Source organism: Echiichthys vipera (assembly GCF_963691815.1).
Source record: "Echiichthys vipera genome assembly, chromosome: 13".
Lineage (NCBI taxonomy): Eukaryota > Metazoa > Chordata > Actinopteri > Perciformes > Trachinidae > Echiichthys > Echiichthys vipera.
Window position 1 is genome coordinate 16,920,841 of NC_139838.1, and position 18,101 is coordinate 16,938,941.

At 37.9% G+C, this 18,101-nt stretch overlaps 1 protein-coding gene across 1 annotated transcript; it reads right to left on the reverse strand.

The window, feature by feature from the left end:
• Window positions 1-3,355: 3,355 nt before the first annotated feature.
• On the reverse strand, window positions 3,356-16,926 carry grinaa (glutamate receptor, ionotropic, N-methyl D-aspartate-associated protein 1a (glutamate binding)). Its single transcript, XM_083925039.1, has 7 exons — window positions 16,845-16,926; window positions 8,470-8,809; window positions 7,915-8,030; window positions 7,586-7,786; window positions 7,009-7,137; window positions 6,230-6,373; window positions 3,356-5,177 (listed from the first exon to the last, which is right to left on the reverse strand). Exons 2-7 carry the CDS (start codon window positions 8,771-8,773, stop codon window positions 5,028-5,030), a joined length of 1,044 nt encoding a protein of 347 aa, XP_083781165.1. The 5' UTR covers window positions 8,774-8,809; window positions 16,845-16,926; the 3' UTR covers window positions 3,356-5,027.
• Between the last annotated feature and the right edge of the window lie 1,175 nt (window positions 16,927-18,101).

Genomic DNA, 18,101 nt, shown 5'->3' on the forward strand with positions numbered 1-18,101 from the left:
TTGACAGCAGCCAGCCATCTCATTGGTGCACTTTCACAGAGCTTTTCTAGCAACCTCGAGCCTCCCTGTTGAACAGGTGTACCCCTTTTATGCTTTCTTTACCTATATATGACACATTACATGCTGTTCACGTGCGTATTTTTGAGTGGTTTTGATATAATTGCATTAAAAAAAAACACGGAACCTGCATCACCACGGAAACGGAAGTGTAGCCTTACAAAGACGAACTAAAATGACAAGATGATTACACCACATCCTGGCTTCGCTAGTTTGACTGTTCCCGTGCTGGGTTGTACTGAACAGCGAACACGTAAATACAATTACATGACTTATACTGATCAAACGTGTAAGCCCTTAATTTGACACCTAAATCATGCGCTTACCGTCGATCTTAGGATAACAGCAACACGCATGCGCGACACAAGAATATTACACACGAACCCGGAAGAACGCGGCAGCGACTTCTCAGGTGGCAGTTTATTCTTTTTCTGTCTGTGGTTTGTACTCTTTTGCTTGTGAGAGAACCCCCCCCCCCCTTATTTATTTATTTTTTGTTGTCTTTCTATTTCTTGAATTACGTTAATTATTTTTGTTACTAGTTTTAGTGTGTTTTTCTGTCTCTTTTCCTTTTTTAAATATATTTTTTTTACTTTATCTACTAATGTTACATGTTATTCAGGTACTTGTTTTTTTTTAATTGTTACCGTGGGTTGTTGGGAGGGATAGCGGGACTCACGTTGGGGTTTTTCTGTTTTTCTTTTTTTCACCTTAAAGCAGATGTACTGTACATGTGTTTTACTTGTTTCTGTGTTCTGGTCTGCAAAAATCAATTTAAAAAATGTAAAAAAAAAAGCTGTGTGTATAGGCTTTAGGCCACCCTAACTGTTACGTCGAAATCAATATGCAACTCAATTTAATATAACATTTGTTGTAGGGGGTCCCTGCTTCTTCTCTGTTTCCGCTGAAGGGTCCTTGGCCTACGTGAAAGACCCCTGCTCTATGTCAACTATCTTGAACTAATTCAAAATATCTGATTTACTAGCAATTCATACGTCAAAGTCAAGCAAACATACGTCACCTTGTTGCAGCCGCCTTAATTTGCCCATCAACTGTTCAACTTTGGGCTCCTGTGCTCCTCCACCTGACAGAAGGGCACGGGCATACAGTTTATCAGCCTCCTCGTTTTGGGATGTTCAAGATTAGTTGCATATGTACTTTGTCCAACTTTACCTCCATTCAATGGTGTAACATTAATCAAATCCTCAATGTTGAATCCTGTCAGAACAAGAAGAAACGTTAGCTAGATAACGGTACCTTCCCATCATGCTTCACTGTGCCTAAAGCAAGTTTAAGTACATCGCTCCACATTAGCTGATACAAACCAGCGATTCCACATTTTTATTTCCATTCTGTCAGTTTTTGCTATTTTGAACAAGACATTTTTTTCTGTTATAAAAATGTCTGTTATTGACTGATAGACGGGGATAATGCCTTGACTTAATTATCTTTACTTTATTATGTACTTTATTTTATTTTATGTACCTTAATGTATTGTCAATAGAGCCATGCCGTTTTGAATTTTTATAATGTTTTTGAGAAATGCAAATTCAATATTCCTTATAAGTTGTAATGTACTGAATTGTTCTAAATAAAGTTTTTTTTGTTTTTAAAAGCTGTCGCTCCATGTAATGGTAAATGGTAACGTTCATCTTCAGATAATTGGCTACAATTAGCTCACTTTTACAGCTAAAATGTAGGTGGTTTGAAGTTAATTTTACAAGCTTTCTTTATAAAAAAAAAACAGACCTGAAAATAGCTGTATTTTTTAATCTAATCCTGAAAATAGCTGTATTTTCAGGTTTGACGTTAGCTAACGTTTCTATTATGCATAGCAACGATGCTGCTACCACCTTGTCGCCATAGTTACAGAGCGAACAACAACAGCGGTTAATGTTAAAATATTTCTTCCCACCACAGTTATTCATAGTTTAATTAAATTTACCTGTAAACTCGCTCATGTTTATCCAGTCAGCGGAGTCTTTTCCTAAACTGTCCTGGTGTTAAAAGTATATCCACTTTTTAATAAACTGTAGGGTCGTGCGCACACGGACGTGACGTTACGTTTGGCGCCAAAGTGCAGCAGACTAATGTAATGTAAAAATAGTAAGGCTATATCACTTAAATTAGATTGAATGGCTCTATTTATGTGATACAAATTAATTAGACTAACTCAACTAAATTATATTGAATGGCTCTATTTATGTGATACAAATTAATTAGACTAACTCAATTAAATTAGATTTAATGGCTCTAATTATTTGATACAAATTAATTAAACTAACTCAATTAAATTATATTGAATGGCTCTATTTATTTGATACAAATGAATTAGACTAACTCAATTAAATTAGATTTAATGGCTCTAATTATTTGATACAAATTAATTAAACTAACTCAATTAAATTATATTAAATGGCTCTATTTATTTGATACAAATTAGTTAGACTAACTCAATTAAATTATATTAAATGGCTCTATTTATTTGATACAAATTAATTTGACTAACTCCATTAAATTATATTGAATGGATGCCTAAGTTTTAGTTGAGGTTATATATATTTATAGGATGGAAATCCGGCCCTCAATTTTACTTCAGAGTTCCTCCTATGAGTTATTTTTAAATGATAGGCTACCAGAATAGATACATATACAAACAAGTCATAGTGCTGGTGGATAGAGGGAAAATAGTTACTTCTCATCTACCAATGTTTCATAAACAATTATCATATTAACAATAACCTCTACCAGACTAACAAAGAATAAAGCTTATATGTAATTTATATATTAAATGTCCACATTTGGAGTATCCAGGTAAAATGTTCACATTCATTATATCTTTAGGATCAAAATTTGCACCTAATGTAACAATAAATCCACTATTCATAAGCCTTAACATGACCGATACTGGATTTTTGAGGCCGTTGTTAATATTATAAAAGTTAATAGTAAAAAAACAATGCTGAATTGGCTAATAATTTTGAAAAACAATGATTCCTTGAACTGTTGTTAAGAAATGCAAACATATGATCTGAATCTGACAATGTATAAAAAGTCTCGGCTCTGACTGACAACCCATATGCCAAAATGTTCTTCAACATTTGAGCTGCAGCTTATCTACTAGCCAACATACTGTATACACTGATATCATATCTGTGATCATCTATAATAGTACAGTATTATAATAAAGCACACAGCTGTTTTAGTTTTATCAGAAAGGTGTTCAGAGGGGCTTAGGTAAATGAACAAACAAAGATGACATGTTTACATTGTATCAGTTTTAATGAAAAGCGAACAGTAGTGTAGAGGAATGCAGTCTCATTTTGATTTAATGCAAATATACAATGCAAACAGACTTATAAAGCCCCAAAATTACTTTATCTATACACATCAAACCACTAAGGAGTTCTATGTACACATACACGTTAGTTAGATACGAACACAAGAGTTAAAAAAAAAGTCTAACAGGGCTGCCAAACACAACCGTGTCTCTCCAAAACAGGAAACCTGAACAGTGTGCATTATCAGCACATGCAAATGAGGAGAGGGTCATGCAAGAGGTGAAAAATCCAAACAAAAGCTATAGAATAAAAAAAAATGTTCACGTTAAATTTATCATTCAAGTTGTGTTTATGTGCAGTGAGCATTTTGGCTTCCAGTGCATGTTCATTCCTTAGCTTGTGAGTGTTACCACTGTGATGCTTTCACAATCACACTGAGCAATAAAGTTGTTTTAAATTACCAAAATGTCTGTTTTCCTCGACACCAGCTTACAGCAACATCAAAGCAACCTTGTTACGTACATCAACCTCAATAAATAGATAAATTATAAGACCGTCGGCCATCTTGTTTATGTATTTAGTAGTTGTTAAACCTGGATTAGCTTGGTACAGAAGTGGTCAGATACCCCAATAAGTCACCTTCAGCTCACATCATTTGTATGAGAAAAGTTTAAATACAGCACTGTAATTTCACTTCATGTTAATGACCAAATGAGAGGAAAGATAAAAAAGGAAGAAGGTAAAGGGACACCTCAGCTTTGCAATCATAGAAAAACATAAAATTCCTTCCTTTTGAAAAGATATTCTGTAAGAATATAGTTTATAAATACTAATTTATGTTCATGTTAGTCATATACATCCAACAATGATCCTCATTCTTTTTCCATTTAGATATTTACTGTACTGTTCTGATTTCAGAGGATTTTTTTCCCAAAAAGCAACACATCCATATAAGTCACTCCAGCATGCCTTTCAGGGACACTGGCATCAAACAGTAATACACTAAACTATTCACAGTTGTGACAAGCAAGCTAGAGGTATTCCTCTGGTAGCTTTAAAGAATCATAACACATCTTTAGTTGTGTTTCCAATGTTGCCATGCAGGGTTACTTTACACCAGCGGGCTCAAAGGGAGAGATACATTTGGGAGAACATACAGACTGAAGGAAGAGGGTGTTTCTAGCACTAACTTCTTCTCTTCAGGCAAGGCTGGTATGCATTAATATTAGGCGCTACGGATACCTTCCCTGTTCATTTTCTGTTTAATCTCTGCAGCAAGACCAGGCATTTCACATTGTTTTACACTGTTTGAGCCGAGCCAAACTGGAAGTTGGGGGACAGGTAATGTGGCCATAATTTAGCCATCTTTGTTAATAGAGGCAGAGGACAGTTACAGCAAGCAGGGTGGACACAATTGAAGAAAAGACACATCATTGTATCATTACTGGCAAGATTTGTATTAAATAAATAGTGACCCTGCCTCTCAGCTGGATTTTATGTTATGCTGCCTCTGCTCCACAGCGCAACTGCCTGTTTAAAAGAACACGTGTGTGACAGAAGAGGATATTCAGAGTGTCATGGGGAAAAAGTGAAGAAAAAGTTAAAGGAATTAGAACGTATTTTAGCAAGATTTCATAATAAAAGGGAGGCATTCTCTAGCTCCCTCCTGTTTATCTTTAAGATGCAGCCTCAATCATGGGAGCGTCCCACAATAGCCAGGATGTAGAGGAAAATGTTGATGATGTCAGTGTAGAGGTTGAGGGCAGCAAAAATGTACTCCTCTGGACTCAGAGACAGCTTCTTGTTCCCCAGGAGAAGCTGAGTGTCCACAGCCAAAAACTGCAGAGAAGGAACAAGGATGGGATTAGTCGTGTCAAAAGATTTCTACACTTTAAGGATCCAAGATGAATTACATAAAAAAAAAAAAAAAATCAGCTGTCATTTTAGATGTATCAAGTACGTGTATCACAAACTAATGCCATGATACACTGTTGTAAACACCTTTAAGCACATGTTCATATATGGCAAACAGGATATACATTTCCATTTGTATTTAAGATAATATTGTCATACATAACTGAATCTGTCTGAAAGTTTACCATGTACTACGACACTTAGGCAGTGTTCAGACAACCGTACTGCAAGAAAAAAAAAGCTCTCTTTCATTTGAATGGGATCACTGCAGTGGGGGTGCTAATGCAGACGGCTCAGGCATAAAAAGGCAGGGTAGTCATACGTCAAACTGCTGCAGTGTACAATAAAAGATGTGTACACTGGTTTATCACTTCGTAACTTGAATGCTGTGTTTTCTTTTATCTTCTAAATATTATCCATGCCCTTTTAGCATTAGTATATTCAAGGCCAATTAATCGTCCTGTCACATTTTCTCCTTTGGTCATCTGATTGAATTCTACTCTTCCTAGAGGTCTATACCTCTTCTGTTGGCGACAATTACTTTACCCTCTACTGTACAATAATAATGTTCATAGCATTTTAACAGCTGTTTTGTTTGAGTTTTGGTCAAACATGCAGATTTTAATAAAGTTAGCGTCCCACTTTCCTCTTGATAAGCATTAATCTTTTCCCTGCTATTTGTCTTTTCTCTGTAACATTCTGCAGATGTAATTATCCCTTATTGAGCAGACTAAAGTTCACAGGTGGGTGGAAAACAGTCTGTATGCCAATGGGGATGGCTGTGTTGTAACTGTGTTCAGACCACAAGATGCCATTCTCCAATAAATATCAAATTAACCTTAATAAAATGAACCGCCCTATTTTGAGTAATGATCAGTGATCGTCAATGTTTTACTAAATCAATAGTTTTGGACAAAACAGCAAATAACAAAACAAAAACAAGCAACAGCCATTGATGTCATGACTGTGAAACTTACGCAGGTGAAGAGCAGGGCGCCCAGTGAGGCATAGACGATGTGAAGGATCCTGTGGCGGATGAAGATGCAGAGGATGGAAAAGAGCAACAGCACGATCAGGCACACAAACAGCACGCCCCGACAGGAAGTGAAGTCATACTTGCTCTGTGGTGAAGAGAGAGAAAAAGAAAAATATGAGCTATGATAAGACACAACAATCTTGTGGAAATTCACTTTAAATGCAGTCATAATAATTCATGAGACACACAAAGCTAGTTGTTGGAATATTTAGTTTAAAACCTCAGGAGTGCACATGATTTTGGTTCAATTCTGTCGACTTTCTATGCATTAATTTCTGTCTTTCTTTAGCTTTTCTTTTAAAATGACCTGAATCCACCTTTTACTCAAAACAAACTCAACCTGACAATCAGTCTGATTTCTTATTTAAACCCAAAATACATGAAAAATGACACAGGCACCTATAAAACAACAAATCTTTAGTATATATATATTAAAGTATAAAGTAATTGTATTCCAGTAACTAAGTATATGTCATGTTAAATGACTATATATATATATATATATATATATATATATATATATATATATATATATATATATATATATTTACAGTTAAATTCTATTATAAAAATAGATTGTGATATTTCTGTGTAACAGTTTGACTTCCACACTTCACTGTGAAAACTAAACAGAAGAAATTCTTTTGCTTTTGCACCAGATGTTTGTCTGTAGATATTTAAATACATTTATTCAAGCAGCTGTTTCTGTGTGCTGCTGACCTGTAGTGAGAAGAGCACGACAGTGAAGCAGACCACTGCAGTGATGCCCACCGCCATGATGACGGTCTCTGTGTCATAGAAGCTGGCGATCATGCCCACCATGTAGGAGAGGCTCAGGGTCAGGATGGACTGCAAGACACAGAAAACACGTGGTAGTATTAACATCATGACACACTTTACATGTTGGAGATTCAGGTGATATGGTGTAAAGACGGACTATTGGTCTGTCTCAAAACACTGAAAAACAATCTATAGGGTCTTTATTATAGATGCGTGGACTTTAGAGAATCATTTACTTGACTGAAAGCCACATCGCACACATATGTGAACAGTTTGATTTAAAGATGAAAAGTATTTTGTGTTAAATTACTGTAACTGAAAACATTACTGCTGCGTCTACAAACATTACCGATGTTGTTTTTGGTGTTAATTCCTGCATTAAAAGACCTGCCAATAATTTTCAACCAGATACTAACAGTTTTTCTACCTGTTATGTCTGACCATCAAACAGTTCTCAAACTTGTTTGATGTTAATAAAAGCAGTTGTGGATTGACAACCTAATGTGGTGGCTCTTACCAGTGCAACCAAGTTCCAGGGGTGCTTGCGGCGGAAATCTCCACAACAGCTGAGGACAATCAGAGACACGAAGAAGATTGCATAGGACACATAGTATGTCCACGGATTGCGTTGCACAAAGAACTTGGCCTGATCCACAAAGGTGAAGACAGCAACAAAGGAGAAAGTGACCAGCAGCTGCACTGTGAGAACCATGAACACCTGGTGGGAAAGAGGAATGAAGGAGATTAGGTAAAAATGTATGTTTCGGTGGTAATCCATATAAACTGTATTAAATGTTTACTTCTTCATTAGACCATTTTATCTATCTGACAAGCTGAAGGACCTACTTTTCTGATGAAGGCTTGCCGGATGGTCTTATCCTCAAAGCCAGAGTTGGTGAACTCCTCATTGTCGTAGTAAGATGGAGGGACATCACCATGGTAACCAGGGCTGCCAGCAGGTGCTGGTGAACAATAATAACAAGATGACTATTTATTTTTTTTGGTTTTGTTTTGTTTTTTAAACTACTGGCAAAAAGCTAGGCTTAACAAACGGAAACAGGTCTGTTGTGTTTTCAGCACGCTCTGATTGTAGTATTGATCTTATCATTGATGGATTGCCCGGTCATCTGTGTTGAGTTCGATCTAAACTGGAGACAGCAATGTGTTTGTGGTTTGTGTTGTTGACCTAGATGGTGTACACACTTCTTCATAGCATCTATAGATCTTTGTTGTGTTTGGGTAAAGTAATAAATAAACATGACTTCAGCCGAACTAAGACATTGGTTTTTGTGGATGGAGCATAAGCAGAATCAAATGACATGACTCACTTTCACAGGAGGTAGAGCCCCATAATTGGGGCATGGTTTATCACCTCTTTGACACACATCTAATAACACTCACCCATGGGGTCACCGGAAAAGCCCGGTTGTGCAGGTCCTTGTTGATAAGGCCCCTGAGGGTAGGGTCCCTGTGGGTAGGGCATCTGAGGGTAAGGCATCTGAGGGTAGGGACCAGGGGCGAAACCTGGGCCTGCCTGGGGAAAGCCCGGCTGTCCGTAGTCGGCTGCTGGTGGGTACGATCCCACTGGGGCTTGGCTGTAGTTGGGAGGGGGCATGCCAAAACCTTGCTGAGGGGGCCCATAAACACTGTTGTGAAGTGGGTTGTTCTCACCCATAACAGGGTATCCACTCTTGTCCTGGGACATGGTGTGAAAGAAGTCTCACTCTGCTGCTATAACAATCTAAGAGACGAAGAGAAGTAGAGTAGTAGAATTAGCATTAGTTCGCTTGAAAAATATGTGTTTATGAGCCAGCACAAATACACATTAAACAGGCAGGAAGATTTAAATCTAAATCTTATGTTTGCAGTATGGATATTCATACAATTTCAACATCTTTATTACATCTGAAAAGTCAGAGAAGTAAGCAGAAAAGAAAAATAATGATGGTACACCATCTAGGCCAAACTGGCAAAGGCACAAGCACTGCAATATGCCTGATTAAAAAGGTGACTGGCAATCAAGCGATGGTGCAGGAAGAGAGGACAAAGGCACCGAGGAGAGCTGCAGCACACTGCATTTCTGTTTCAGTAACTAAATCCAGCTATATCATAATCATATGCTCTTTTACTTTGCTAGTTTAGACTGATTTGATTCTGTTAAGCCATGCCGTTTTATACACTCTCAAATCAAATCTGATTGTCTGATTGATTGTAAGTTAAACAAATAACAGACATTGATGCTGACTGATCCTGTAATATTTCATTGAAAAGCAGCGGGCAGCAGCAAGTGATCCAGAGTCATAAAATAGGCCACATGTCAGAGAGACCAGATGAGACACTTGCGGGAGGGGTACTTTACTATTATTGCTGACTATCCAGGCACATCTGAAAACACACGTCTAGCAGTGGCTGGTAAGGGAAGTCAAGTCTACTGTAAAAGCCTGTTGATGCAGGTGTCTGGCAGGAAACACAGTTCCTGGAAAGAGCTAACTGTACAAAAAGGTTTCCAGAAGACAGATATAATATTAATAATAACAATAATAATTTGATACTTTGCATTGACAGTGTGAATTTAATGTTTGCATTTATACAGAAAATGCACCCACGGCAAAATGATTTGGGTGACACCACTATTTAATGGTTCATGTTGGGTGTATAGAATTAGTGTTACCAAATTGACTTGAATTAATGTCACACACACACACACTGTCGGGAAATAGTACAAAAAGATCGAATGGTTCAAGTTTTGGTCAAATATAGCCAAATATATTTAATTGACTTAAACACATAACAAAGAAAAGCTGTTAATCCTCACAATGGCAAAGTGGGGATGCATGGTGCGAGAGAAATTGAGGAGACTGAAAGCGGATGTCCACACCAGTGCGGACAGCGTTACCATGGACGCAGGTGGTGCCTTGGAAACCAAATGTATTATTAATCTGCTTTGCCCCAGGAAAAGACCTGACATATTGGCTGTTACTGCAGTGCCCTTCCTCCCCCATCAGGGCCATAAACAACCTGGGTCAACAGGTTCCTGCACCATTTACATCACAATCTATAATGCTAATGATGCATCAACACGCATGACAGAGAGCTGCACACTAGAAAACAGAAATCTTTCTGAAGGTGAGGTCAGATTTACAAGGCTGAGTGAGAGGTGCTTTCATATGTGCTGTGCAGGGTTTCCTAGGCCTGCAGGGAAACATCTGCTGAGCAGGATAGGAGCCAAAAGCCATCCCTCTAATTGCTGACTTTAAAAGAAAAGCTTGAGTCTGCAGCAGACAGACTTTTCAGTGGTACATAGGCCTGTGCTGTTTAGTGTAGCTACTGTATGTAGACAATGTAACTGTTTATATATATAATGCAAACTAGAGTAAAATAAATACATACAAATATCCATTCAGCGGCAGATTGGAAAGCTAAAAAACTGCTTCTCACACTCCCCATCCTTCTCCTCCCCTCTTTCCAGGACACACAGTAAGCGTTATGCAACACTGCTTTATTTCGCCCTGGCAAATGCATCCAGACTCCAGTGTGTGTTCTCATGATCCCTGTCTGTCCATCACTATGACAGTGCAGTGCGAGACTGCAGACAAACATGGCGACTGCTGGCTCTGCTTCATACTGACAGTCTCCAATAAGATCATGACAGATTACAATCATCTGAGGAGCCAAATCCCTCCCGGCTTTCCGGACAACAAAGGTTGTGTAAGCGGTGGTGTAGTACACTGAGTGAAGCAGTTTTGCTGAATTACTTAAAATCTGTCTGTCAGTGAAATATTTGCACTTAAGTCAGTATTGGTTTATCTGAAACGATGGTTTTCTTGATCAGAATTGACACATCCAACTCTATAATTCTGTAACACAAGTAAGGTTTTGTTTGATAGCATCACACAAGACAGGTCATCTGTTGTCTGAGCAACCCTCAGATGTAACTGAATAACCTGAGAGTCCACCTAATCATGCGACACACACAGTCAGAGCATGTGACCCCCTCCCTGTCCAATGTCCATGTAAAGCATTAAGGTCTGTATCTCAGGCCTTGAAGAAATTTGCCGTCCACGTTAAGGCTGGGCAATAAGTCTGAAATCACGTGTAAAATAATCATTGTAATCAAATTGTAAGAACAGTTTATCACAGCCCAAGGAGACGTCCTTGCATATCTTGTAGTGTCCCATCACTATGCAGAATTTTCCCCGCCAATGTACGGTCTCTGGTGAACCACACGGACCAGATCACCATTCATAAATGGATTATGAACTGCAACAAAGTGATTTTCACAGAAACATGATAAGCGCAGCTGTCTTTCTGATAGCGTCATTCACACTGCGTTCTCCCGTCTCATAAAGATGTAAACAGAGTTGAACAAGTTGACAAAAACTAAGTTATTTAGTAGAAGAAGAAAGTTGGAAGTTGTGAATGGATTCAGAATCTTAATTCCTAAATTAATTATTTTTTTCCCAACACACCTACAAAATATCTTCAGTTACAATATGAATCAAGAGAAAAGCAGAAACATACTTAGAGAAGCTGGAGCTAGATAGATCTTTTACTTATTCATAAAATAACTTAAATGATTAATTGCTTATCTAAATAGTTGTCAACAAATTAATTGGTTATTTTAGCCCCAATACAAATCAATATCATGACATAAAATTACTTAATACCAACTCTGGGTAAATGAAAGGACCAAGACCTGCTAAGCCATGATGATTATATTAACTTTACAAATATTATTTGTTAACATAAAGCAACACAAACACCCTTCTCAATAATTTTGTAACACAACTAAGGTTTTGTTTGATTTCATCACACATGACTGGATATCTGTTGACTGAAAGAACCCAGAGATGTAACTGAATATCTCAGGAGTCCTTAACTAATCATGTGACACACAGTCAGAGCATGTGATCCACTCCCTTTTCATTGTCCATATAAAGCATTTAAGTTTTTCAATCAGGACTTGACGGGGGTTGCAGTCCATGTTAGGGCAGGACGATGAGGCTGAAATCAAATGTAAATAAATCATACTGATGTAAGAAACAAAAGTGCTGTAGGCCTTTTTGCCATTAATTGATTAATCGTGAAAAAATGCCTACCGAGATTTTCCTCAAGCAACGGTGATGTCCAAATCTTATAGATATTCGGTAAATAATCACAAAAGACAAACAAAAATAGCATAACCACACAACTGAGAGGTTGTGAAATCAGGGAATATTGGGCATTTTTCTCAACAAAATGTCTTGAACAATATTATCAAAATAATTGATATTCCTTCTAATCAACTGTTTCAACGCGATGCCCTGTTATGTAATACATGAAGAAAAACGCTGTGTCTTTGTTAATCTATAATTACAGATTATTGTGAAGCCTTAGTTTGGGCATACATTTGTGGAATGATTTCTCTAGCCTGGCATCTCCAGACTAATCGCAAACGTGTAGTCTCAGTTTATCTTCATTTTCCAAGGGGCATAATCAACAACGCAAAATGCCTCTGGACACAATTGGATGGGCCGACAACCAATCACAGCCATGAAACGTGACCTACAAATAATCACAAATCACAATAAATTACCTGGGTTGACTTGGACCTGGACGTAAATAGCCCTTTTCTAGTCGTCTGACTACTCAAGGCACGTTACACTATTTGTCACATTCACTCATTTACACAGACATTCATACTGATGGCACTGGACGCCTACCCGCCATCTCAACTTATCTAATTCACACCACATTCACACACCAGCAATTTGGGGTTCAATGTCTTGACCAAGGGCACTTCGACATGCGGATCTGGGTAGATGGGGATCAAACTGCCGATCTCTGAGCCACAGTTTTATACCATCAAATAACTAATTAAAACCAAACATTTCAGAAAAATTAACATAAAATAAAATATATAAAACCTACAGCAAAAGAAACCATCTTTGGGAAAAACTTAGTCATATTTAACAGGTGTGACTTAAGTGGTTTTTGTACTGAATTAGTCCGCACTGGCATGTTTGTAGCTTTTTATCTGTGTATGATGGATTACCAACACACCACACAGCCGAGAGAATGCCAAAAATGTGCATGAAGTTATAAAAGGTCAGCAGACGCGTCCTTCTCTGATATTTTGACAACAGATGTATGACATTGGTACATGTAGCTGTAATCACTTAGAAAGTACTTGATTTAATAAAGGCAAAAACTGTAAAGATAAATAAATAAAACCCTGAACACAAAGAAAACCAACAGTTTTAGAAGAAAAAAATGTTAAGGCTCTTAAAGGTAAAGAGACATTAAAAGTTCATGACCTCTCTGTCATCTCACAAGTGATGCCGTCAATTCAACCACAATAGTTTCACTTCCATGTCTGTGGTGAAACTAAATACAGTTTTTTAAAGAGGGGTGAGTCAGTTTGAGGCACTGTTTCTACAGCTTTATAAGCATTACGTGGGATATTTCAAATCCTCTTAGGAGAGACGCCACAACGCTAGATGAATAAGGACAGTGCCACTATCCCTGGCTCCTGCTGATAGCTATCACTAGGGGAATTAAGTCAGGGGGGATTCAGTGGGCTAGCCAGAGAGCCACGTTAACACAATTAGGCTAGCACAATACCTCCACAAACCCATACAACATGCTATGTGGATGCCTGAGCAACACCAGGAAACGCAGTGACAAAACAGGAACAGCGGCACAAAGCTGAGGGGCCACAGAGGCAGAGACATGTCAATGAGGCGACACAACAAGTTAAAAGCGGGAAGTTGTGATCTTTAATGGTGGATGACTTTAATAAAATAGTAAAGCAAACCTTCGAACGTTCAATACTTTTTAAAAGCTACAAACCAACGTAGGACTTCAATAAATAAATAAATAGAATGCTGTTTCACAGTCACATGATAAGTTTTGCAACTTGTGGGGAGAAAAAGAAGTTGTTTCACACACGACACCAACCACAAAAGCAGCTGATTTTTTAAAACTCCTCAAAGCATAAAGATAACATTTTGAGTCTTGTTATGAAATGCAACTTGGACCACCGAGATAAATCCCTCATTGAGTCATTGTCAGTTTATCTGCCAGCTGATGCAGCAGCCTGGCAAGATATTATCATTGTGACGCACCATGTCAGCAGCAGCTCTGGCTATGTCTAACCTGCAGACACTTCGCCCTGTGACAGATGGCTGCCCTTTAGGTTAGCATAGCATGGCTCCATACTGCTGCCACTGTGAAAGACATCTCCATTATTATTTATAATAACAGGATTTAAAAAAAAAATATATATATATATTTCTTGTGCTCCTCATAACAACATACATTTGTATTAATATTATATATACCAGCTTATCTTGTTATGGTAACAAAATATCTTACAACACCACAATTTCATACATAAGGGGAACATTATTTTCATTGAATCCGAATAAGGTTAATAAAAAGGTTAAAGAAATAAATGTTACAAATTGAAAGTATCTAGTAAGAAGAAAATAGTTGTTTTCCCTGGTAGCAACAAAACACTGCAGCAGCACAGCCATGGCTCTAACAGCGCAGCTAATTTATCATTAGCTTAAAATTGAAATCAACTGATCACCCCGTACAATGTGTAAGCAGTTGCCAATATCAGGAGGCAGTGTTAGCAAGATAGCACAGCTTTACTTCTCTTGTCCTGCCAAAATAAACCCACTGATCCTTGTAAACACAAATCCTATCAAACACAACTCAAGTCAAGTCTCCAATACTCCATCAAAAGCAGAACAGAAAAAGCACATAAATGCATTCTATGGGATAAGGCAGTTATTTCCATGGCTGCAAATAAACTAAATAATCCTGGACTAAGTCCAAGTTTATTTCACAGTCGGATGGTGAAACAATAGCAGAAACATCCACTAACCCTGCATACTAGAACTCTTCCTCCTCACCTTGTTCTTCCCTTAAATGACCCTGGACAAAAAATGCTCATTTAAAATACTTTACTGTCAGTTCGCTCGCCTTACTGTAAGGCGAGCAAACTGAACTGATAAACATCTCGCTGAGGTATACTATAGTCCTTCAGCTGTGGTCAACACAGGGCAGCCAGACTGTAAATATAGAACATTAATAATTAGTGTCAACCTAAAAGATAAAAAATAGAAATACATTTAATACTGGTTCTGTCTAGACTGTAAATAGCAAAGGACAGTTTTTGGCAAATGGAGCCGGCGTTTATTCTGAGATGTGCAGATTATTCACGGAGAAGGCCTGATGCTGAGATAGCAACAGCACAAACATATCAGGATATCGATTATACAGCAGCGTTAATACTGTTGAAATAATGCATCCATCACAAGTTTAGGTATCTTGATTTGTCAGGCATTTAATTACGGGTTTAGTCAAAAACAGACAGATCTAGTTAGATTCAATTTGACTTTATTTACAGTGTCAAATCATAACAAAGGTTATCTCAAGACACTTTACATATAGAGTAGGTAAAGACCACAGTCTATGACTTAATTATGATTTACAGAGACCCACTAATTCCCCCATGAGCAGCAACAAGTCGCCCTATCTGGTTCTCAATTAACTTTAACCAAAATGTACCACTACAGAATAAACTAATACTGTAAAATTCATTACAGATTAATAAGCCCATGCCTTTTCTTGATTGATCAATTAATCGTTTGGTCTATAAAATGTCCAAAAATTGTAAGAGCTGTCCATTACAGCCCAAGGTGACGCCTTTACGTCTTGTAGCTCCAACCAGCAGCCCCAAAATAAAATCAGTTTGTTTAAAAATAGCCCCCAAAATAACTATATCTTATAACTTATGAATAATTATTTTAGCCCTAATACAGCCTTTTGCTCTTGCTGTCAAAGCACTGTGCAAACTTTTGTTTTTAAAAGGTGCTATATAAATAAAGTTATTATTATTATTATTTGTTCATTTTTGTTTTGTAGGTTGTTTAGGCACCTGCCACAAAGTTGGATTCACTGACTAAAGTCTTAACTCAAACGCCTTTATAGCCATTGCTTTATGTTGTGTCACAGCATTAATTCCTTGTTTTTAATTTATTCTTCTTATTCAAAATGTGTTTTTTTTTTGTTAATTAATCTTTTCAATGCTTTTAATGTTTTATGTAAAGCACTTTGAATTACCTTGTTGGTGAAATGTGCTATACTAATAAACTTGCCTGGTTCTGCCTTTTATTATTATTAAATGTTATTTAGAGACTGGAAACCAAAAGCGAAAGTGAGCCTGCATGGTTTTCATAACGGCTTTCATGGTGCACCTGCAGCAGGCGCGCCTCCATCTAGGCCTCAGCACCGCGGATAAACACTGCGACACCATCTACATCAAACTCACAGCGATCAGCCCCAACATGGCAAGACCACCACTGTATGAATAAATATATATATATCTCTCTATGTAGAGATATATATAGATAGATAGACACACAATGAATTATTGATATTTGGTATCCCTGCTTCCCATGTTGAATCCATTATATACGTGGGGGACGCAGCGCCCCCACGTTTACGACACTTAGCTGCCAGCTCCATTTAAAGCCACATATATGTATTTGTGACTCACGGCTCATTTACATTTACCCATTTTCACATATGATGTTCTGTTAATCCACCGCGTCATATCTTGTGGCAGTTGACGACAGGCAGGAGGCTGACCGTTGCAAAGCCGTGTTCGCTAACGGTTAGCCGCACAACCGATATATTTAAGAAATTTATATTAAAACATGTTTCTACAAGTTTAACACACACAGAGGGTAAACTAACTCCCACCAAATTCCTCACACACGTACCTTTACTGTGTTTATTTGAGAGTGGCTGCCGACATTAGATCTCCCTCCTCCTCCTCCTCTGACTCGGACTGAACAACTGACTCGAGAGAAGAGCTTACGACACCACCCGACGTCATGACGTAATGTGTGTGGGAATTTCTTCACGTAACACAAAACGACAACACGCCTCTGCTCCCGCCATGATGACGCAGTGTTTCTCCTTATTATTAATGTTAAAGGTTGAATATGTAGATTCTTCATTAAAAGCTATGTTAAAAAATAATAATAATTCACACGCGGGGCGTTTTGAGGAGTACAGAATGAAAGTATTGCTTTTCCAGAAAAAAAAATGTTTTAGTCTGAATTAATATTTTAATTTTTTTTGAGGGGTTTGCACTCGATGCGGGTTTGACAATGACCTTCTGTCACGTTCTGTTTACATTGTACCAGCCAATAGCATTGGGCATTGCTGGTTGCCAGGGTTGTCTGTTGTTGGGTGCAGCTACTGTAGGCTGGCACTGGGTGAAATGTCAAAGGCCGAGCATTCACTCCATGGACTGAGATAAAGGAGTTCAACAACATTAAAACACACGCTGATATAGCTACGTTTCTCCATGACCATGATCGTAAGCTAACTTTCATGTTTACTTAGCTGTAACGGCTAACGGTAACTGTCAGTCAAACTCCTTTGCAACACTTGTTTTTATGGAGCGATTTGCAGAGGGGACGGGTTCAAACCGGCTCACACAGACTCCGGTCTCCTGTAGGCTACTGGACTGGGTCTGACCAACCCAAGTGCTTTTAATTATTTTTGTTGTTGCGACTGCGATCTTGAGACACTAGATGGCGGTGTTCTCATTCTAAATATTCAACCTTTAACTTGAATTAAGGGTCATATGAGAGAAACATGTGTAATGTTAAAGGCTTGTACTGGCTTTATAAACACAATACTGTGATCAAAATATCTAGACAACAGCGCTGTACTTAAGTACAATTTTGAACTACTCTACTAGAGTATTCTCATTTAATTCCACAGGGAATAATTGTAGCCTACTTTTTACTCCACCAAATGTATCTGTCAATTGTGGTTAATATAGTGACTCCAAGTGCAGATTCAGATAATACACAAATATAAATCACAAGTTAATTATGATGTATTATTGTAGATTAAGCAGCCTGGCAGTAAATGTATCAATGAAAATAGCCCTGCCTTTACCAACCGCAATTCCCAAGTAATGCACCTGAATGCATCAATAATTATAGCCTAGTTCAGTTGTT